The sequence below is a fragment of the Macrotis lagotis genome, chromosome 4 (genome assembly GCF_037893015.1).
Source record: "Macrotis lagotis isolate mMagLag1 chromosome 4, bilby.v1.9.chrom.fasta, whole genome shotgun sequence".
Lineage (NCBI taxonomy): Eukaryota > Metazoa > Chordata > Mammalia > Peramelemorphia > Peramelidae > Macrotis > Macrotis lagotis.
Window position 1 is genome coordinate 145,867,789 of NC_133661.1, and position 25,073 is coordinate 145,892,861.

The following is a 25,073-nucleotide window of genomic DNA, read 5'->3' on the forward strand; positions in this document are numbered from 1 at the left end:
ATTCATGTACATAATAAATAACAAATGGAGTGCATTACTTTTATATCATCTGATTCCCACAATAGTCCTCGGAGGTAAGTGCTATCATTCATATTCAAGAATATATTTTGAAGAGAAGGCAAATTCAGACTTGCACATAGAAATGACTTTTAAGATATCTTTTCAGAAAAACAGTTAAGGAAACGGAGGCAGACAGAGGTTATGAAATATAGTCAAGGTCACATAGCAAGATACTGTCTATGGTCAGATTTGTACTTAGATCTTCCTAATTCCAAGTCCATTATCCACTACGCCACCAAGATAACTAAAGTTTCACACACTAGAGGAAATAAAAATTTTAGTTTAGTCATGGTACCTGTACTCATAGAGGCTAAATTCTAAAATATTCTGGAGAAAGTAACATCTGAGTTGCTAGTAGGTATGTAATAGACCAAAAAAGGCAGTGATAAAATTTTAGGCACTGGGAAAAATATGAAAAATAGCAAGGTGGTAGGAAGTTAGAAAATGCTCAGGAGAAAAGAAAAACACTGAAAAAGACTATAGGCTCAGACATTTAAAATTGTATGAGGTCATCTCACTTAACCCCTTCATTTTATAGAGGAAGACAGTTTAAATAGTGGTCCAAGGTCCTGAAGCTAGTAAGACAAAACTGAGATCTGAAACTAGCTCCTGTAACTGGAAATCTAGTACTTTTCCTACTTTTTTATTATTTTTTGTTGCTCAATCATTCAGTTCTATTTGACTCTTTTTGACTTTATAGACTAATTGCCCCATAGGATTTTCTTGACAAATATATTTAAAAGTTACTTTTTCCTTCTCCAGTTTTATGCAGGCAGGGCTTAAGTGATCTGATCAGAATGACCATTTAGTAAGTATCTGAGGTAGCATTTGAATTCTAATCTTTCTTTTTTTTCTGATTAATATTTTATTTTAGTTTTCTAATTGCATGTTATGAAAGTTTTTCAACATTCATCCACTTTCATATTTATGCTACGCATTTTTCTGCTATCTTCCCTTCCCAACTTCCTCCCCTCAGAGGCAAATAGTCTAGTAAAACTAGTCTAAATGACACTAGGTTCTGTGCTCTATCCACTGCACCACTCAGCTTCCTCTCAAAGAATTAACAGTCTTGCTTAAGAGTAACCTGAAAGCTGTCATATTTTATATTAGTAACTATTTACTTAATTTAGAAAGGTCTAAGGGACAAGAGTTGGGATTTTAGAATATCAAAGTACCGATAAAGCTATTTCATTTTCTATTTGACAAAAATAATATTATTTTTCATCACAGCAAAAAGTGTCCTACTCTGTTCCTTGGTACCAGGACATTAATTATTTCAAGAAATAGTAAATACTCTATTGAGAGGATGGGCAAGTCAGAATTTGCTTTATGTTTACTCTTGGGAGCTATTCCATCACATACAACATACTGTGGGTTCAGCAGTTCATGGGGATGGTTTAAATACTGTCATCTTCGAGCTTCTGGCATATATTTTGCAGAGAATGCAAATTCAGACTTGTATATAGAAATTACTTTTAAGATATCTTTTCAGAAAAACAGAGCTAAAAATAAAAACACAGATTCCAGTTCTATTTTCCACACAGGAAAACAGATTTAAGCTCCTCAGTCTATTATTTGAGGTGGTTTTGCTTGTTTGTTTGTTTAGAACAAAAACAAAAGACAGAACTCACCCCCACATGCCAATAGTGGGCTAAAAGTTATTTCAAGTGGGGACAAGTCATCCATGACTTAAAATAGTCCCTGACTCCATATATTTCTTTAATTAAGTTGTTCTTCCTTCATTGCCTTAGAGTAAAACATTTACACCTGAATTTTGCCTTGAATGAGATTTACTAATTGGATAATATACTCAAAAGTCTCAAATGGAAAGATTATTGACTCTAGCCATTAGAGGATCTGGGTTCATATCCTACTGATATTTAACTACTTATGTGAGTGTGATCACGTACTTTAAACTCATCTAGAAAACAAATAAGTTCTGATAGATAACTTCTGATGTCTCTTCCAGTTTTAGTTTTCTAAGGAAAAAATAAGAAAACAATATAGCAACGACTATGTCATTGATATTTTTGAGTAGAGCCTGAGAAGTTAGATTTGATCTTGTATTTATGTGGGATAGGGCTGGTGGGGAAGCGGTTGTTATTGGTGCTGATGTTTGTTCTTTGTTCTTGAAGAGGACCATGACATCAGGGAGGTGATTTTATGACATTGAAGTGAATTGGATTTAAATGAAGGATGTCTGTACAAATTCACCAGATTCACTTTCTCCTCCAGATCTATCACTGTCCAATAGCCAGATGGGGATCAGAATGAATGGAGATGGTCTCAAATGTAGTAGGAGATATTGGCCTTTTTAAATTAGGTTCTTTAACATATTTCAGTTTGACTGAACCAAAGTCCATTCAGTGATTAAGCTAGGTGAGGAGGTGGAGTGGAGAAGGAGATAACACTCAAAAGTGATGCTGCCTATAATTCCTGATAGTCCCAATGGTGTCCAATAATCATGTCATTTATATGAATAAACCATTTGTCAGTCATGTCTTCCTAAGTTATAGTCTGCCTGCATTTGGAATCAAGACTGCTTGCTTTCAAACACCTGACCTCCAGTCCTCTAAGTTGGCAGACCATCAATTATCATTGACAATCTCTGGAGTTACAGTACTAGCTGTGACAAAGAGGTCAGTTTTTTAATCTTCTTGTATTATTAACTTGGTAATTGTGCTTATTCTGGTGATTTTTTTCCCTAATGGGTAATGTCACTGCAAATCATCTTTATACTCACCCTCACCTTTTACTAGGTTCTTGCTGAGAACTCAGTAGAGGCAATTGTGGAACAAATTGATTGGGAGAAAGAAGAATCCATTGATTTTTGGACTCATTTTCCAAAATGGCTTAATCTCTGCTCCAAGCCAAATAAGAGCTCTGTTGATTATGTGGAGATTTCTAGTAATCAAGCTCTTGTGAAATTTATTCAATGCTGCCCTGAACACCTATAAATTTAGACCTTCAAATAAAGATGTCTCTAGATCCATATTCACATATACCCACTTAAACAAAAAGAGAATAAAGAAGCAACTGATTCAAATAATGAAGAAGTACTATTACGGAAAAAAGAAGTTTTTCCAGTTGTGTGTAATCTTATAGGATCATGAGATTTAGAGTTAGAAGGGATCTTAGTAATCTTAGAATTAGATACTTTCATTTGATAAATGAAGAAACTACAGTTTTACAGAAGTGATATTACTCAAATTGACACAACAATAACCAAGATCTACAAGATCTATACAACATTAATGGTAGGTAATTTTAGAGGGTTGGCATGAGAAAAAAAGGTACCCTATGAAAAAGGGATTTGGCAAAAATAAAGAGGAAAGTGGATAAATGATGAACAGTGAGTAGGCTAGTATAAGCTGAATCATGGAGCATACAGAGGTGAATAAGATGGAGTAAGAAAACTAGAAACAGGATTTTGTATTTGAATCTGGGGATAATGGGTAGTCACTGGGGTTAATGGAAATGAGAGTGTCTGGAACAACCATTGGGGTGAGTGGGTTAAGTAATTAGAGGTGCAAAAGTATTACCTTGCTACACTGTGTAGGCACAGTTGACATGTAACATGAATTTGTGGTGGACTGAATATGATTTCATGACTTCTTTTAGTTCTATCCAGTCTCACAAATAAGAGCCAAGTAACCCTCGGGAGAAAATGAAAGTGTTAAAAAGACTTTGGAGGAGGAAGTGTTTATGTGGGCGGTGGGAGTGGTGCAGGATGATGGCTGTCTGCAAATATATTAAAGGCTGTCAGATGGAAGATTTAGACTGGTTTTGATTGGCCCCAGAGGTAAGAACTGGTACTAAGGGATGAAAGAAGCAGAGAGGCAGATGTTGACTTCTAACAATTAGAGCCTTTCAAAGGTAGAATGGATTGCCTTTGTAGGTAGCAAGCTCTCCATCACTGAAGCAGCTAGCCAAAGAACAACTTGTCAGGGATGCTGAAGAGGGGATCTGGTCCCGTATGGGTTTTATTACACAGCTTCTGAGATCACCTAGAATTCTCAGTGCTAAGGATGTATGGGCAGGATAGAAGCCTTAGAACATGCTGACAGTTCAGCCTGGGATCATATCTGGTATTTGAAGTGAGGGGAGAGAAAACACATTGTGAGACAATCAAGCTCTGGACTGAGTTGATAATGAGTCAAGTCTCCCTTGCACATGACCCTTTTGTATTCTGACCCTAGCTAGTCATAAATCTCCATTGAATGGGGAAAAGGGATTCCTTAGCTCTAAAGCCAGTTTCAAACTAGTTTAAAAAAATCCTCAGCAGTGGATGTCACATCTCAGAATTTTAAACAACCATAAAAAGCAGCTGTGACTATTTAGGACCATCTTGAGATAGCTACCTTCTCTAAACTGCCATTCATTCTTTAAAAAGCCTATGTAAGCAAACCAACTGAGAGCATGCTCCATTTGATAGACAAGGAAAATCCTTTGAATTACACTAAAGGGAGAGGTTTTTAAATATATCTTCAGAAGCGATTAACATCCCATTCCAAGCTAAAAGTAGTTTCAATTTTAGACATATCTTCAGGGTAATATCTAACCTATGTTCATAAAATCAGCAATATGGAATTTATTTAGTTAGTGGTGACAAGAGTTAATTGGCTGTCAATATTATCTGACATGTTTGAAAGAACTCTGATATGATGTAGGTTCCTGGTAATATTAGCTAGATAATGTTAATATTGACTTGGTATTTTTTTTTTTAGGTTTTTGCAAGGCAATGGGGTTAAGTGGCTTGCCTAAGGCCACACAGCTAGGTGTGACATTAAGTGTCTGAGGTCGGATTTGAACTCAAATACTCCTGATTCCAGTAGTCACCCCCCGGTATTTTTTTAAATCATTGTTTTTAAAACATTTTACTTTTGTGCATAACAAACATAACCATGGTGAACAAGGGTAATATCATCTTAGCATCCAGGTGCAAACTTCTGTGTTGTTATTGTTGCTATTGTTTTTTAACCAAATAATATTTCACTAATTTATTGATGTTTAAAATAGAAATTCTTGAATGGGCATGCATTACTCTCAAAAAGGTTCTTAAATTCCAAAGTTCACTTATAGCTTAGAGTTAGTATGAGGGTCCCTTAGGTAGGGAGACTCATTTTCCTACTGTCCATGCTTGATTAATTTGTTTTTTAGGTTGGAATTTTTAAAATGTTTTTTATATTAAGGAACATTTTTTCAATTAGAAAATATATCTTAAGGTATACATAAATATAGCTTATATTCAAATCGTTTTACATTAAAACTATGAACTATGCACATATGTATATTTGCTTCAATCTATAATTGTACCCTTTTAGTCTGCCTGCCTACCATGATTCATCTTTAGCCCAAATTTAACTGCAGAGTACTAGCAGTCAACCTCATGCCAATGGAACTGCTAATTAGGTGTACTGAAGCAATTAATGAGTAAAAAGCAGGGGAGGATGCTAAAAATCACAATGTTCTAATGACAGTGGTCATTGATGATATATACTCGATCACCGAAAGGAAGGGAGAGCAACATCTATTAAGAATAATTGAACTTAGATAACATAGAGAGAGAGTAAAGGAGCCTAACTTTTCCAATTATGAGACAAGCCTATTTATAAAATAAGATTCATTATTTGCAGAGAGCTTATGAGAACAAATTTTAATGCTATTGCTATTAGATCCACTTCAGAGATAGAACCTATCATTAAAAGTCAAGAGGTTAGGGAGTCATACAAATAAAAATGAGTAAAAAAATAACAAAAGAATTATGGGGAAACTATTCTGCCACTGACCTAGTTACAGCAATATAGCTTTACAAAAAATTTTCAAAACTCTTAAGTGGGAAAGATATTTGGCTCATTAAATAGCTTATTGTCTTAGCAATAACTTTTCTTTTCTTCATTAAGATTCATATGTTCATTAAAATATTTACATGCATGGCTCTGTTAAGGATACTTTTTCTGTCCTTATTACTAGATTATAATCACAAAAGTTGATTTAAACAATAAAAGCAGTTAAAAGAGAAACATGTTTATATGACATACTACATGGCAAGGATATTATGGCTCTCATGTGCTAGAGCAAGGCCTTTTTGTCAAATTTTGCAAAATATTCTAGGATTGAAATGTATGTAACATATGAAAACTTCCCTTTGTTGCTGTTCAGTCCTGTCCAATTCTTAATGACCCTATTTGGGATTTTCTTGTCAAAGATTTTGTCAAAGATTTCCTTTTCCAGCTCATTTTTACAGATGAGAAAACTGAGGCAAAGAGGGTTAAGTGACCTTCCCAGGATCATACAGCTAGTAAATTTCTAAGGCAAGATTTGAACTCAGGAAGAGAATCTGATTCATGGTCCTGTACTCTATCCACTGTGCCATCAAACTTCTCTACTCTCCTAAATTGAAGTGTTTGTTTCAATTCTAGAATAGTAATTTGATTCTTTTTGTTTGTTTCATTTCCAATTTTACCTCCTGATGTTAGTTCAGTTGGTCTCCTTGGTCTTGTCAGGTAATCCTAGCATTTCCTCATTTAATTCAGTCTGGGGTTGGATTCATCTGCAGGCCTCTAACCTCCTTTGCAATTTTATAATAGCCTGTGGGACAATGATCATCTAAACCTAACAGATAAAAAATGGGATGGAGAGCAAAAGATCTAAACTAGAACTAGCAGTATTGGCTAGTGCAGCTCCTATAACTCTCAAAAGATTATCTAAGTTCAAACTCTGAATCTTCTGTTTGTATGTCTGGATAATTTCCTTTACTCTTAAGATTCCTCTTCTTTAAAATCATGGCTTTAAATAACCTTTAAAGGTCATTCTGGTTTGAATCCTTAAAATGTTAAAAGGAAGTGTTTTGGAATAGATTTCATCTGTCTCTTCTATCTCTAAAATTTCAAGATGTTATATGGGGAAACTAGATTAAAATGTAATTGGAAAATATATAATAAAAATAATGGCTTTTGCCTTTTGTTCTCAAAGAAGACCATGACTTCAGAGAGGTGAATAGCTAAGACAAGCAGGTGAATTGGATTTGAGTGATGGGGTGTTGTCCTAAGTCACCAATCTTACTTTCTCCTCCAGAGGAATCTGGGTCCAGTGGCCAGATATGAATCAGGATGACTGGAGATGGTCCTGGATGCAAGGCAATCAGGGCTAATTGACCTGCCCAAGCTCACACAGCTAGTAAGAGTCAAGTGTTGGAATCAAATGGATTCAAACTTCTGTCCTCCTGACTCCAAGACCAGTGCTCTATCCACTGCACCACAAAAATAAATAATGAAATAAATGAACATATACACTAAAACATAGATGATGTCAATATGTGGTTTTCTAAGAAAATTTCTGGTCCACAGGTATACTGATATATATATATATATATATATATATATATATATATATATATATATATATATATATATATATATATAGCTTAGTATTCCCAGTTCTCTTGACACCATTGTGCTAAATGGATATATCCTTCATAGGTAGATTCACATCATTGGTCAGCTCTGGAATGTCTCTGCTCAAGAAACAACGTGACAGGGTCTTTATTTTGAACTGATTATCTAAAAAATATAAAAAACCTACATATATCACAGTTGGATGCAGAACTATAAAATGATGATGAAATAAAGAGTAACTCAGGGAAGTTAAATTATTCTATCAGGTGATCCTGGCCAAATAGATGTCCTCAAATAAAATAACTTGAAAACGTATATTAATTTAGGGGGGCAGGACTCTGAACAATGGTGTTTTGCCATCTCATCGAAAGAGAAATCTGTGGTTTCACTTTAGGAATGTGACCTAAATGTTCTATCTTCAAAGTCAAAAACTAGACATTGTTATGGCTACTGGTCTCTTTTCCAGTGGTTAATTGATATTTGAAATAAATGGTGAAAGTGAGAAAAACTTGCCTTATAATTGCATGCTTATTTAATTTGATTGAACCATCCAGGATTTAAATGGAAGAGCAAGATACAAGTGATTGTTAAACTGCAGGGATGCTAGGGATTGAATATCAAGATAAACTTTACATGTTCTTTTCATTTGCTCCTTTAATCAAGCAAATTGTTAATGATAAGAGCCCACTTAATTAGTACTTCAATGACTATGTATGGGCCTGGAGATAGACTGTGTGTGTGTGTGTGTGTGTGTGTGTGTGTGTGTGTGTGTCTGTGTCTGTGTCTGTGTATGTATGTGTGTCTTTGTAGAGGTTTAGAATCAAAAGCTTGGCTATCAGACCATAGCTTTCCACTCCCCCCCCCATAACAATTCATTTTCATTGGTGGAGAGGATAATAAAATCATAGTTTTTGAAGAAGGGAAGAGGAATATGTTATAGAAGTCAAATAATGCAAGTTGACAAATCATAAAATCTTCAGTCTGAGTTTTATGTCAACGGATTTGTGAATTAATCAGTGCTCATGCACCATCCAACAGGGTACATCATAATCCATCTATGACCTCATCTTGTCCAACATTATTGAGTTTTTTAAAATTCTTACGCAATGTCCAACATGTGAAGAACTTTTTCCTAGATCCCTTGACATTCACTGTGTGGGCACCAATGAAATGCATGGGCTAACTATCTGTTATCTTCTACTTTTGCTGTGAGTGGGCTCCCCTTCTTTCTGCTCTTTATATTTCTAATGATAACCTTTATATCCTTTTGGTGTCCAATTCTTTCTTGGTAAGACAACAGCCTACTCAGTCTATCTTTTTTTTTTTAGTTTTTGCAAGGCAGTGGTGGGGTTAAGTGGCTTGCCCAAGGCCACACAGCTAGATAATTATTAAGTGTCTGAGGCTGGATTTGAACTCAGGTCCTCCTGATTCTAGGGCCGGTGCTCTAGCCACTGCACGACCTAGCTGCCCCTACTCAGTCTATCTTGAGCTAAGTTTAAAGCATATCAAGAACAGAAATACAATTTGTTTAAATTAATGTAAGCTTTATCTTGGGGCCAATCCAACTGGCTGGGGTAATTATCCAAAATCTTAGCTGCTACTGTGTCATGTTGACTCATTCTGATGAATCTGAGTTTGATGCTTACTTTTATGTAGTCAATCATCTGAGTCTCTACTTGCCCTAAATGGAACATGGCTGTGAGTGATTAACTTCTGACTGATAGTGAATGATTATGGCCAACTGGTGCTTTTATGTATTTTTTAAGTTTCTGGGGCCACATTGTGATTCACCAGAGGTCTTTGCATATATTTTCCTAGACAACTGTATGCCACATTGGACTCATTCGATGGACTTGGAGTCAAGAAGACCTGAACTTAACTTCAGACATAAGGCAAGTCTTTTAACCTCTCCGGGTCTCACTTTCCTCATCTGTAAAATGGGGGGGGGGTTGAACTTGGTGGCCTCTCAGTTTCCTTTCTTTTCTAAATTTATAATTCTATTATTAAACATATGTCTCTTTGCACTGGCTATTGGGTGACCTGCAATTTAAATTACTCAGAAACTGTGATATCTCATGTCTGGTATCTACACAGTATCATAAGCAATACTGGTATTAAGGAGATGGCCCTATGTTCCAGGAAGAAGCTTAGGATCATTAACAGCTTGCATAATTTCCTAGAGGCATTCTATCCTACTATTTTTTTGATGAACAAAATGATTATCTGTAGTAATTGTCCAAAAGAGGAACACTGATGAACTAGTTGTGGGAGTTACCCTTCCAATTCCATGTTATAATAAAAAATAGTTTCCAACCACTTACTTTGATTTATCTAGTTAGGCCAAAATCTTATAAATCTCATTCAAGAGTTATAGGAATACAAAGGACTCATTTCTAAAATACACAAAGAACTGAGTCAAATTTTCAAAAAAAAAAGCCATTCCCCAATTGACAAATGGTCAAAGGGTATGCAAAGGCAATTTACAGATGAGGAAATCAAAGCAATCCATAGTCATATGAAAAATTGCTCTAAATCATTACTGATTAGAGAAATGCAAATTAAAGCATCTCTGAGGTACCACCTCACACCTCTCAGACTGGCCAGTATGACCAGAAAGGACACTGATCAATGTTGGAAGGGATGTGGGAAAACTGGAACACTAATACATTGTTGGTGGAGCTGTGAACTCATCCAACCTCTCCAGAGAGCAATTGGAATTACACCCAAAAGGGCAACAAAAAATGTACCCTTTGATCCAACAATACCACTACTGGGTCTATACCCTGAAGAAATTATGAAAAGGATGAAAATATCACTTGTACAAAAATATTCACAGCAGCTCTGTTTGTGGTGGCAAGGAATTGGAACAAAAATCATAAATAGGTCAGATTGGAACTACTTTAGGTTCACTCCATATGTTCTCATTTTTATTCTTCCTTTTAATTTGCTATTGGTTTTTATCTTTTATTCAAATAAGCTGATGACCTGACTATACAGAACTTATATATTGGAAACTATTCTTTCATCAATAATCACTCATTTCCTGTTTGTGAAGATACAGTTCACTTGGAGCTCCTAAATTCCTTTATGCTTGCAAACATAATATTTTATTAGAGAGATTTTGAAAATATAAACTCTCATTTTTCAGTCACTTCTCTGACCCCAAAGTAGAAAAATTTATGTCTTTCAAGTTGTTCTGCTGCTCTTACCCCCATAACATTACTGAAGTGAAACTGGCCACCCTTTCTCCAAGGGACTAATATTTGCATATCATGCTTTTGCTATTATCTGTCTGTTATGGCAATATCTGTATCAAAGGCATCATAAAAAGTATTCACTGAACTTCACATACTGTTATTTGTTTGACTCCTTTACAAATTCCACTGAAATCATCCTTTCTATTCCTATATGGTATGGCAAATCTGGGAAATGATACTGCCATTTTGTGACAGGGACTGGACAACAAATGATAGAGGCAACTCATGAGGAACAGGAGGTAAATAAGCTGAAGAATAAAAACCTGAGTTTCCTAAACATATAAATATATGCAAATAAAAAGATCCTGAATTTCCTAAACATACAAATTTTCTTGAAACCATTTGTCCCTCTTTCACCCCTGGTATGCCTGCCAGTCAGTTACCAAAAAATGTGGAATTTTACTTTCCCACTCCCACACATGCCTCCTTGTTCCCCTTTATGTCTTTAATACCCTTTCAAAGGTTCATTTTAACTTAATATAGCTGTATTAACTTAATAACTGTATTTAACTTAATATACCTATATTAAAATAGAGATGAATGAAACAAGTAGAATCTTTTATCTGCTTCAGCATCCTCTAAGGATTGTACTGTCTTCATGGTAAAAACAAAACAAGAAAAGAATACACTTCCAATTCATTGAAGTGACTCACTAGCGTTAGTCCAAGGCAAAGGGGTTGTCTTTATTACTTTCCCCTACTCCCAGGTGTACTCATTTTTTCAGATGCCTTCATGTTTTTCAATAGTTGCTGAAGGTCCCCAACTCTGCATCCTTCTCTCCAAACTTCTCTCCTCTCCTATCCAAATCTGATTTTCAGCTAAATTTAGAAAGTGATGAGTTAATGCTATATATATTTCATGGATCTGTCAGCTCATTGAGGACAATGGCAATACTTTAAGTTGAAGAAATGAAATGCTAATGAAGACATGTTGGTGCAATGGAAAGAAGCCTGAATCTTGTGTTAAGAGGACGTGAATATTTTTAATCTGAGATCCCCAATTGCCTATTTACTACCTTTATTTTCCTCACCCATAAAATAAAGGAACTACCTAAATGACCTCCAGAATCTCTTCCAGAAACAAATCTATTATCCCAATGGTAGAATTTTTTGGTTGTAAAGGCATAGTACTCATCTAGGTAAATGGTAGATCTTTTAACTTGTTATCAGTAGCAAGTGCCCATTTAAATTGCTTTTTCAGTAGTAAGTTATGCTTATCTAGGGTTTTTACCCACTATGTTTTAAGAAAAGCCCTGGATTGGTAAGCCTATATACAGCTTGTAACTAGGGAATAGGACAAAGATCAACTGAACCACCTATAAGTTGATTCCGTAATAGTTCCTTTTGAGATCTTTTTTGCAGGGGGCAAGGTGCATGACGATGATGATGATGACAACAACAACAACAACAACAACAATAGATAATCATATAGTATGGCTTAGAAGGCAATAGACATGCTATTTTATTTAACCCTTTCATAATTACTTAGGTTAGGCAAAGACAGAATCAGATGTTTAAACTAAGGTACAGAGAGGTTTTATTGCCAGTAAGGTTTTTTAGCCAGTAAGTGATCAAATAGAGATTGGAACCTAAGTTTTTTGAATCCAAATACAGTGGGTTTTTTTCCATTTTGATATGACTACTTCTTAAGTACATAACATATAGTTTTGAAACATATAGTTAGATAATTTCTTCTCTTTCTCCCCAAATATAATTCTTTCATTTAAAGTATCTGAAGTAGAAGTATACCATAACAGCAACATGGGGGTGATGATCAATCTTAATGGACTTGCTTATTTCATCAGTGCAACAATCAGAGACAATTTTAGGGTATCTACAATGGAGATCTGTATCCAAAGAAAGAACTATAGAGTTTGAACAAAGCCTAAAGACTATTACCTGCAATGTTTTAAAAAAAGTTATCTTATTGTGTAATTTTACTATCTCTTATAGTTTATTTTTTCCTTAAGGATAAAATTTCTCTCTCAACACAATCAATTTTGATCAATGTATAGCATCGAAACAATGTAAAGACTATCAGACTGCCTTCTGTGGGGGGTGGGGGGGAAGGAAGAGAGATTGGGGGACAAAACTTTCAAAAAAGTAATCTGAAGTAGAAGTAGTAGTAGTAGTAGTAATAATAGTAGCAGCAGCAGCAGTAGTAGTAGTAGTAGTAGTCGTAGTAGTGGTGGTGGTGGTGGTGGTAGTGATGTAGTGGTATTAGTAGTAATAGTAGAAACAGTAGAAGTAGTAGTAATGAAAGTAATAGTAGTGATAGTAATGGTGATAATAGTAGTAGTAGTGGTGATGGTAGTAGTGCTACTAGTGGTGGTAGTAGTAGTAGTAGTAACAATAGTAGTAGTAGTAGTAGTAGTAGTAGTAGTAGTAGTAGTAGTAATAGACAGTAGCATTTATGTAGTTCCACAAATATCATCTCATTTGATCCTAATAACAATTCTGGGAGGTAGGTACTATTATTACATTCATTTTATAGTTGAAAAAACTGAGACAGAGGTTAAGTGACTTCCCAAAGATCATATACCTAGTAAGTTATCTGAGGTAGAATTTGAACTCAGGTTTTCCTGACTCTGGGTCCAGTGTTCTGTGTACTATGACCTTATCAAGCTACTCAGTAATGGCTAATATTTCCTTTTGAGGAAAAAAACAAAAAAACAAAAAATGATACTAGAAATTTTGTAATATAATTGTGAGTTAAATAACTTTAGAAATGGTTGATAATAGTTTTTAACCCAATGACATATTCTACTTCCAGATTTAATGTTTCATAGCCATGTCTCCTCTATTTCTATTGGTTTCTTCACAGGAAATACAAAACAATGTAATATTACCCTACACAAAACAAAACCAAAATTTATCAAAGTGAACTATATCTCTTCACTATACATATTTTCCAACACATTCCAAAGTGAAATGATGATAGCATTGAGGTTATGTATAAATCATATTGGCAAATAATGGATCCTTACCTCTTATTCATATATGCCTGATCAAGCAAAAAAAAAAGCATGTGCTTATTTCAAAATTATATTTATTTCATTCTCTGGGGATTTAGGAGACTCTCTATCTAGTTCATACCTTTATATCCTCTTTCAATAACTGATATATAGGTGACTTTTTTGTACTCACAAATAATTCCAATAATTTTATATATTAAATTATTATATTTTAATGTGCATGTTATTAATATATACATGAAATTTCTAGATACTAATTGCAACCTGTATCCATCCTAATTTTCTAAAGTATGAACTATTTTCTAATATCTCAAAGAACAAGGCTAAACAAAGGAAAAATCATGATTGAGATAAATAGTTCATCAAATTTTGTCTTTTTATATACATTCATCCTAAGTTGGATGCCTTATATCTAGATCTTTTTAACTGAATGCAATATATTTTTACAAGTAGATCACTTGAAAGAAATCCCTTAATGACTGAGTAGCACAGCCAAATACACATATTTGTAGAGAAATGGTAGGTACTGTATAGTATTAAGTGTAAGTTACAAATTGTTCACAGGCTGTCCCATACTGTTCTGTCCCATTCCTTGCCAGCATCTCAAAAAACTTTTGACTGATGTCTTTTTTGGTGGATTGCCATATTATTTAATTTAAGAATTAAAACTATGTCAGTGAGGTATCAAGTCACAAAACATATTATCATGATATCCAAATGAGATCACCACAAATACATGAGTCTATCTTACTAGTGAAAAATATTAAAAATATTAGAAATTTTTTGTTATGTGATACAGCAGCTTTGTCCACCATCATGTTCCACTGCCAACACTGCCATGCTAACTGGTCCTGCTTTTTCTTCTCACTGACTTCTGTCCACAATAACTACCTTAATGTAAACAAATGCCTTCAAAAGTTTTTCCTTCCCCTCTAATAAACAAATCTCTGATTTCTTTATCAGCCTAAGCCTAAGACACTTTAAAGAATAAGAAATGATCACACAATGAGAACCATTATAACATTGGTCTAAGGGGAAAATATAATTTCAAATGACTCCAATAACCAATTCATAGGATTTAGTTATGTTCTTTGGAGAAAAACTAATGGGGGCCACTAATATTTAGGACTTTAGCCTGCCTGTCAAGTAAGCTGGTGATGAAGAAGTATTAAGAATCTTGGGATCAATAGATTATGCCAATTTAAGATTTCATATAGCTAAGGGTCAAGCATAAATAGTTTTTAGGGAAAAGATTTCAAAACATATGGATGAAATATTGATATGATATTAATGTCAATTACTCTTGAAGGGATTAGGATTAAAAAGGAATAAGATTTAAAAATAACTTTTTAACCATAGATATATAAATTATTCCAAAGAACAAGAAAAGGAGGAGTTATCTAAAGAAACAAATATGACTATACAGATAATTTCTGTGATCTCATTTTGTGAAATAACTTATCAAAAAGAATGAAAAAGGTCCATTTCCAGTCAAATTAAAAGTAGGATAGTGCCAGGAAAATAAAGTAACAGATATTCAGAGGCTTGGGAAAATGCCTGGTACTAGAAAAAGGTTTATTTTAAGCTATAGTTGGAACAAGAAGAGTGTGAAAGATATCAGTCTATTATTTTGGAGAAGATATTGTAACTTTAGATTAACAATTCAACTTCATCCAGCCTCAGACACTTAATAATTACCTAGCTGTGTGGCCTTGGGCAAGCCACTTAACCCCATTGCCTTGCAGAAAAACAAACAACCCCCCCCCAATACCTAGTTTTCTTAAATGAGATGAATTTCATCCCAAGAATGAGAAAAAATATGATCAGAGAATCACCATAAGTAATTTGTGGAAGAATGGAAATAATTCTTGATGAGAATAAATGGCAAAATGTTGCCTCAACTTTTTAAAGAGGGGAAAAAGATTTCAGAAAATATAAATTGGTTGGCTCAATGTTATTCCTCAGAAAATATTTTAGGATAAATTATTAAACACTTGGCTGATAATTGCTTGAGCACGAGAAAACAATATGGGTTCTCTAAAAACAAGTAATAATAATATATAATCTTGCTCAATTTATCAGTTTCCTAAGTTAGTTGATAAAGGCTATCCTAAAGACATAAATAAATTTTATTTGAACAAGAAACTTGACAGCAACTCATAATATGCTCATAAATAAATATATCATAAGTCCTACTTTCTTTAGATGAAACTTTTAAGGGAAAAGGAAAGGTTTCAGTTGGAAGCAACAAATATGCAGTAGCAAAATGAATTCTGGAGGCATTTGTAATCAAATAATTCTTTGGGTTTCTGTTTGGTCCTGATCTCCATTTTGCTTGAACAAAAGGACAGGCCAAGTGGTATTAGCCTTTCATTCTTTCAGAAACATATAGAAGCATGAGATATACCCTCTCCCCCAACTCCCATCTGGAAGAATGTTGCAGAGAATCAGAGCAAGCTAAAATATAAAGAAGAAAATGCACAATTCACAAAGACTACCATAGTCCAGTGATCCACTTGAACTGAGTGCTTCCAACTTGCTCTTATACACAGACTTTGTTGCTACAGAATAGAATGTATAATGTTATTCTGTAGCAACAGAGTATGCATATTAGCATTGCCATCACCCTTATATTTATGGATAGTACCATTCTTGAAGGAATCAGGAATTTCCAAGGGCTATTTCCTGCATATTGCTCTATCCCCTGCTGAAACTGTATTAGGGTTCATTGATTTTTGCTCCTGTCTGCATAGAAAAAGTATTGGATAGATGATAGAAGAGTGAGGTGAATTAATATCTTAAAGGTATTAATTAATAAATTGATGGTTATTTATCATTAACAAAATAATGGGAAGGATAGCTAATACACTAGGTGACAGAATCAAAATTCAAAAATATCAAGAGATTAAAATGAATTTTTTGTTTGTTTGGGTTTCTTTTGATTTTTGCAAGGCAACGGGTTTAAGTGACTTGTCCAAGTTCACACAGCTAGGTAATTATTATGTGTCTGAGACCAGATTTGAACTCTGGTCCTCCTGACTCCAAGGCCGGTGCTCTATTCAGTGAGCCATGTAGGCCCCCCCCCCCACCATTAAAACAAAGTGAGGAGGTCAAATATATAAAGTCTAGCATTTAATCTCAATAAATCAGATATTAAAATATTTTGAATATAAGGTCTTTTTATCTTAGTGAACTATTTGGGTTTAAAATCTTAGCTGGAGAATTGATTAAACAAAAGATATGGATATTTTCATCAGTTTCTTCAAGTAATTCCAGATTTCTCTCTAGAATATTTAGAATAATTCATTGCACCAACATGTCTTTCCACGACCCTTCTAACATTAACTATTCATACTTTTTCATATTTGTTATTAATAAAGTAATAATTCAGCTATTTTAACTTGAGTTTCTTTTTTCTTATTAGAGATTTGAAACCTCCTTTCTTAAGCTTCTTGTTTGCAATTCATTTGAGAGATGTTTGTTTATGTTCTCTGGACAGTTAATGATTCAGAAAACTGATTTTAGTCATATGTACTTCTGTTAGTTATAACTTGGAAATGAAACCTTTATCAGAAATATTTGATTTAGATTTTTACAAGTCCATTGCTTCCCTTCTGCATTGTTATGAAGAGACTTTTCAATTACATGTAATCAAAATTACCTCTTTTTTTGGTAATTACTTCAATTGTTTGGTTAAGAACTCATTCCCTAGCTATACTGTATATAATGAAAATTCTGGTTCTCAACTTATAGCTTTTTATATGTGAACTTTAATATTGAAGCCATGTATTAATTTTGAGTTTATTGTTGTATATGTTGTAATAAGCTTAATGAACTTAATTTCTACATTAATTTCTGATTTTTCCAGTAATTGCTATCAAATAAATAGTTTTTCAAAAGTAATTTATGTTTTCGCATTTATTGTACCATGGGTTATTGAATTCAATTTTTTCTCATTCTTCCTTAGTCTATTCCTTTTCTTTTTTCAAAACAATACAAGTAATTTTACTGATTACCACCCTGAAAGCACTGTTCTCTATTCATGCATGCCTCCTTTTTTCCTTTGATATATATTTTTTATTCCTCCAAATAAATTTTATCATTTTTTCAAACTTTTCAAAATGTCCCCTTGGTAGTTTGATTATAATAGCACTAAATCTATAAATTAATTTAGTTTGTCATTTTTATTACATTGGCACAACTCAGAAGCACTAAATGTCTCTCCAACTATGTGAGTTATTTTTTTATTTCATTAAGAAGTATTTTTGCACTCTTTCCTATACAAATGTTAAATGTCCTTTTGTAGATTAACTCCCAGATGCATTTTTGTAGTGGTTTTTGAATGAGATTTCTTTTTCTATTATTCCTTTCTGGATTTTGTTATTACAACATAGAAATGTGGTTGATTTTTGTGAGTTTATTTTGTTACTTTACTGAAACTCTTGTTTCAATTAAATTAAAACTTTAAATTCTTTTTTTGCTGTTGTTGTTCCTTTTGGCCAGGAGATCCCACTTCTAGTACTCCAAAATATATAAAGGAAAATACTTATAGCACCATTTGTAAAGAATGGGAAACAAAATAAATGCCTATTAGTCAACAATTAGCTTAAGTTATTGTACATGGAATGTTACTATATTATACAAAATAATGAATATGATAAATGCAAAGATCATGGGAAAATATAGGAACCAATATAGAATGAAATAGCTAGATGCATAGATGCATATATACAATGAGGGTGGCAATGTGAATGGAAAGAACAAAAAAATAAAAACTGAATGCTGTGAAATTAAAATGATCAAATTTAACCCCAAAGAAAAACTACATAAATGCACATCTCCCTTTTTTACCCTGGATGTCTTTAAGGGACAATAGGGGTGGAACTTTGAATAAAAAAATATAAGACTTGGAAATGTTTTGGTTAGTTTTTATGAACTTTTTTTTTCTTTTCTCTTTATTCTTTTTTTTAAATGAAGTATGACTGTAAGAAAATGAGGGGAAAACACTTTGGGAAGTGTTAATAATGTAAGAACAAAAGATATCTATAAAAATTCATTTAAAGTCCAGATGTAGAAGCAAAGGGTAGAGAAATGATATCTAATAATTCATAACTAAAAAAAGAAACACAAAAAGCAATAGTTGTATACAAACTCAAAATGAACCAAAGGTGTGATGAGTGCTAAATAAATGCTAATGAAAGATGCATTGGCAAGATAAGTGTTTCTGGACTCTGGACTCATTGGTTGATGAAATCTGGAGTATTATATTCAGTTCTAAATAGCATAATTTTAAAAGCAACCTTCAATGTATCTAAAGGAGGGATAAAGATTTTTAAAAAGAGGCATGAAATTTTATCACAGAAGGGCTAGTTGAATGAACTAGGTACGTGCAACCTACAAGAGGAAAGATTTAGAGCAGGTGTATCTAACCAGACTCAAAATCCATTCATGCTGTGCTATCACATTTTTTATTATATTCATTGACTATAGAGTTTACATTGTAGTCCTAAGTAAATATTAAATTCTACATGAAGCCCTTGATAAGTTTTATATTGGGTGACATGATCCAGAAGAGGTAAAAGGTTGAACACCCATGATTAAGAGGATAAATAAAATGCATTTAATATATCTAAAGGCAAGTCAGGTAGAGGGAGAATTAGATTTACTCCAGGATCAAAGAGTAGAAAAAAAATCAATTTTTAAAAAGAATTTATTAAGTATCTACAAATACTGTGCCAGACTCTATGATACACAATATAGAAATATCTCATTTAATCCTTACAACAATCTGCGCTATTTCTATGATCTTCATTTTACTGTTGAAGATATTGAGGCAGGGAGGGACAGAGGTTAAGTTACTTGCACAGGGTCACATAGCTAATAACAATCCAAGGCTAAATTTGAACTCAGATCTTTCTGATTCCAGTCTCAACACTCTATCTACTGGGTCACTCAGCTGTCTCTATAGAAGATTTTAACTGAAGAATAGGGTGCCCGTACTATAGGAACAAGTCCAGGGAAGAAGCATTTGGTGCCTTGAATCCTGGAGAATGGAAATCATCCCTGAGTCTCTTCTCTGTTTAAGACAAAAAGAATGAGCCTAAACTGGTCAACTTACTAGGGTCTACTAATGAGAACCAACTTACCACTAAGACTTATTGATAAGAACATATTCTACTGTATCACCAGTGCCTAGGCAGACCAGGTATAACCAGGTAATATGCATCACTTTTATATATCTTCCACTGCCTAACTCTAGGACTGTTTTTATGACTCATCCTCTTCATCTTGAATCTTGAATCTTTCCCTTTTGAGTGGTCCTTTTTGCTTAGCTTGTAAATGTGTTCCAGTCATCTCCATCCTAAGAAACATCTCATTTCTCAATTGTTAAACCACAAACTCATAATACTTTTTGCACATCTTATCTTCACTTCCATATTTTACACTGTAATATGATTATTTATATGCATTTATCTCTTTTATGACTTTATAAGGGAGACTGACATTCTTTGTTTTACCAACAATACACAGGTAGGTATTCAGAAAATGTTTACAAGTCAAATGAATCCATTCAGAAATTAGCTAGAGGTGGATAAGGGAATGTTTATTTTTTGTTGCATGAGCAGCTATTTCCTGGAAACCCAGAAATTCTTAAGCTATAAGAATCAACAATTAATGAAAATAAGGACTTAATAATTAGATATATCTACTATCTCATCCATACAGGTCCTAACTCCTTTAAATGAAAGTTGGGATTTACAAAAAGGACAAATTAGGAGATGATCACTCATTTAACAAAAATATTCACTGGTAGTTGCCCTTGAATAGCAATGAACTGAGGTATGATTAAAATAAAGTTCAATAAATCAAAATTCACATTACATACAAATGTGAAATTTTTATTGAATAAATTGATATATATCTAGTCATCAGTTTGAAATTCAAATTGCAGCAGTTAATTAGCTGTGGTTAACTTGCCTCTGAGGTATTGCATTTATTAACAATGCAGCATATATTAAAGGTAATATTCCTTTGTTGGTTTCTGACTCCATTTATCAATCTGATTATTATGTAATCAAACAAAAAAAATCTGAAATAATAAGAGGTTAGCAGGGACTCATCTCATCCAAAGGCATTTTCAGTTGAATGGCTGAGTTAAGAGGAATATTTTAAAAGCCCTTTAGTCATCTCAGGTTTCTACTCCATAATCAAGACACTTCCTCTCTGCTCCCTAAGAATAAATATGTTAAGAATTCCCTTGAACTCAGTAACTTCAGTTACAATAGAGGCTATTAAGGATGACATTCAAGGATTAAATCAGGAAAGACCCATGTCAATGATCTTCTAAATCCAGAGTTTAGCAAAGGGACACAGGACCTCCAAAAGAGGCAAGCGGGACTCAGAAACAGGCTTTTAACCATTAAATTCTGGGGATTAACCATATTCTTATTAGTTATGATTTTCCTTATTACCGCTTCTAAGGAGTTTTAAGAGACCCTAACAAGTTCTTTTTTTTTTTACTTAATAATTTAACTGAAACATCACAGCTAAACTGAGTAGCTACTTCCTGCAGTCAAAGGTTTAATTAATTAGAATACTGAATGATGCTTTTTTAATTTTAAACCAGGTTTAAAAATTAGATTCACAGAAACATAAATTGCTTTTAGGCCATACATTTTTTTCTAGATGGATTTAGGCATCATTGTGACTTATAAAACTACAGTCTTGGTAAGTGCCAGTTTAATTGAATAAATCAAAATAGAACAAAAACTAACTTCAGTTTATGACACCAACACAAATACTATATAGCATCTTAAGGTTTGGAATGAGCTTTCTTCACAAAAAAGAGCGGAGTTGAGACTTTTGGACTTGGAGTCAAGAAGACCTTGGTTTTCTAGCTCTACGATCTTAGACAAATCAGTTAAAATACTCTTTGCTTCAGTTTCTTTATTTGAAAAAGTGAATGATTTGGACTTCAGTGGCTCTAAGGTCCCTTCCCATTCTAACTCTATGGTCCCAGACAGGTTGTATAAGCATTTTTGTGCCCATTATACAGGTGAAGAAAATGGAGCTCTGAGAGGGTTAAATGATATCTAATATAACATAGTAAATAAGTGTCTAAAGTAAGATTCAAAAGAAGAATCTTCTTTCACGACTGGCATTTTCCCACTATACTTAAGAGCAATTATTTTCTTTTTTAGTCACTTATTTCTAAATTTCAATATGCTATTATGTTCCTAATCTTCCAAAAGAAGAAAAAAGTTAAACTCAAAAAACCATACCAGATTCAGAAGTCTGTGATAATTTTTAGTCCAAAAATTCATGGCTAAACAAATATCCACACAGAAACACCATCAACAGCCTCATACCACACTCAGTTTTTACATAGTTAATGATATCTGTTCTAAAATAATTCTACAGGCTGAACATTATCAGCTGCTACTTGTGAGTAATTCCTACCAACTTCTGTGGAAGCTGTGTGGGTGTCTGATGGAAGAATTTGGCCCAAAGTGTTTTTCCAACTTAGAATTAAACTAAAAAGTTAAGGTCACCCATGGAACCATTTTCTTAATTATTGTGTCATATCTTCTCTTACTAAAAAAAAAAGCAGTCTAAAATGTATCCATTTCAATTCCCATTTATTTATCTGCCCAGTAGAGGGAGAATTAATAAAAGACCAAACCTAGCTAGTGCCTTAGCATTAATCATTTGTGTTTTCTTGAATGTCAGTAGGGGCCATACCTAAAGTTAAGTTGACAATATAATGATGTTTCCACTAAATACTTATCAAGTATTCTTCCTTAAATAAATTGAAATGACAAAATATTGGCTATTGTTTAGGTAGCATAAATACATGTTGAATATTTGTCTCATTGGATGAAATCTTCCCATATAATCTCTCTAATAATAATTTGTACTTTTAGTTCTTACTTCTTCTCACAAACACTGAATATTCCAAGCCCTGATTCATCTTTCTACATTTCACATTCTAATTTTTAAAAAAATCGAGCCCAAATTCATAGATCCCATCAAGGGGAAAATATTTTAGGGAAGTTAGAATTACTCACCTTCCAGCAGGTCTCTTGCCAGACCTGGTTCTGCCCCTGTGGACCGAACAAAGTCTGACAGGACTGCGTCCATATCAAGAGTCATGTGATCATGTAGAAGTGCTGCCCAACACTCAGCAGAGGTGGGGTTCAAGAGCAGACTAGAAGCCATCCATCTGTAGGGGGGGAAAAAAGGAATCTTACCTATTTATAGGACAAAGTAGCAGTGGTGAATAGTTAACTATCTCTCTTGGACACCATTTTTGTGTAACCGCCTTGAATGACATCCACCTTGCTCAACATGCATAACATTTTCAACAATGTTAAGACTAATAGAAGATTTCTACTGTGAATGTTAAATAGTTAGTTCACTTTTCCTATTCAGCAAGAGCTTGGCAAGTATAAGTACCAAATATGACCTGACTATACCTAACATTTGTGACCAGCAACTCATAGAACAATCAAATACTGAAAAACACAAATGTTATTTCATAACCACAAGGGATTCTATAAACCAAGCATTTAGGTAAATGAATTAAAATAACTAGCATATTCTTCTGTTTCCCCAAATTATGCTAGAGCCATCTGCCACTGATATACATACATAACTCACATCGATATTTTGCACTATGTGCTTAAATTACATCCCAAGAGAAATACAGGTAGTTCCCAAAATATGGATTTTGCTCCAAAAACATGCAAATAAGGAACTTTGGAAGGCATTTTCAAAAATAATGTATGTGATGATTAGTTTCTTAGGTCAGCTAGTAACAGTATGTTTATAATGATGCTAAGTTCAGTTCTATAATAAATGGTCACAATGTTTTTATAGGATGGTACATTCTATCTTCTGACTTTTGACAACAAGAATTCATCTTTCTCCATTACCCAATCCTCCCAAGGGGATTTGAGACTCCTAATTCTATCTGACAAGTTATAAGACGACAGACTTTCGGCTCCATGGTCTTACCCTTGTGGTTTGGGACTGAGACATTAGCAAGTTAAGGTGGGAAAAGAAAGGAGAGAAGAGAAGGGATCCTGGTGAGAGACAAGTTTTAAGGTATGAAACTATGGAAAGGTATTCTTTTTGTAACCCAGGTGTTTAGCATAGGGCTTTGTATACAGTAAATGTTTAATATATGCTTTTCTATCCATGTATTCATTTATTCATTCATTCACACATTCACAAGGATGAAGAATTGCATTAGAATTGGACAGAAGACAGTTGTGCAAAGGCATCAGTCTCACTCCTCCAGAGTTATCAAAGTCCAATGACAAGACAAAGGTCAAGATAACTGATGATGGCCTGGGATATGGTGGGTGACCTTGGCCTTTATAAAGAGAACTAGGTTGTAATAGGATTGACTCTATCCCTTTCTCCCTGAAAAAGGGGGGGGAGCAAAAAAAACAAAACAAAACAACAACCAAAAATACTTTAGTAACTAATCTGTACTGGTTTCCCTTCTCAATATATTTATTGTTCATTAGCCAGATTTTTTTTTCAAACAGCCAAAGTCATTTTTCTGAAAACTCATGCTGACTGTATCAAAGAATCTCATAGTTGGAAAGGAATGGGACTCTAAGGTCATACAAGTAGATTAAAAGATTTGGATAAAAGTACATGAAGGTCTTTGAAATTTTTGGGAGACAAAAAGTAATCCTCAAACTTAGAAGTAAAAGGTCTACTTAACAAGATCATTGCTGTTAAACTAGGAACCTAAATCTATTGCCCAGAAATCATTATCTACTTGGCTTTAAAGAAACTTCCAGGTGGACAAAATTAATGCTAGGTTCAATACTCAAAATTTGGAGTTTCTTACTAAACCCAGTGAACTATCTCATTCTCAGACTCCAAATAACCTTGAGGAAGTTAGGTTTTCTTAAACAGAATTGCTGTGATTGTTGAAGGGTAAGGTGATTAAAAAAAAAGGTAGTCTGTTTGAACCATGAAGTTGAAACAGCTAAAGTACTAAAGTAGGAGAATTCTGTTGTGATCTTTTAGTATTGGAAACTTTTTCTGTACCAGTGGGGGGCAGGGAGGGTGCCAACCATTCTGTGTTGGCTCTTTGTGAACTTCATTTCCTAAGAAATGTTGGTTGACCTTGGTCAAGTCATTTGGGGCAAGAGTAGGCTTAGTCCTAATGAAACCTGTTCATGCCCAGTGAATGCCATTACCTAAGGCATTAGCCAGTCCTTGAGGATTATGGCTTGCACCTTGGAGAATACCTGAAGCCAGGTGCTAAGCCACTCCTCAAGTACCATCCTTGTTCTGTCCACCAGTGTAATATATTTTAGCAAGGTTCCACCAGGGGCTGTCTTCCTTTTCTCCTGCTAAATC

General features: G+C 34.0%; 1 protein-coding gene across 1 annotated transcript in view; it reads right to left on the reverse strand.

Annotated features, from left to right (window-relative positions):
• The window catches only part of OTUD7A (OTU deubiquitinase 7A), a 414,523-nt gene that overhangs the window by 138,467 nt on the left and 250,983 nt on the right, over positions 1–25,073 (reverse strand). Inside the window, exon 6 of the mRNA XM_074236215.1 lies at positions 22,757–22,911. Coding sequence (XP_074092316.1) covers positions 22,757–22,911 — 155 coding nt within the window. The remainder of the gene's footprint in view (positions 1–22,756; positions 22,912–25,073) is intronic.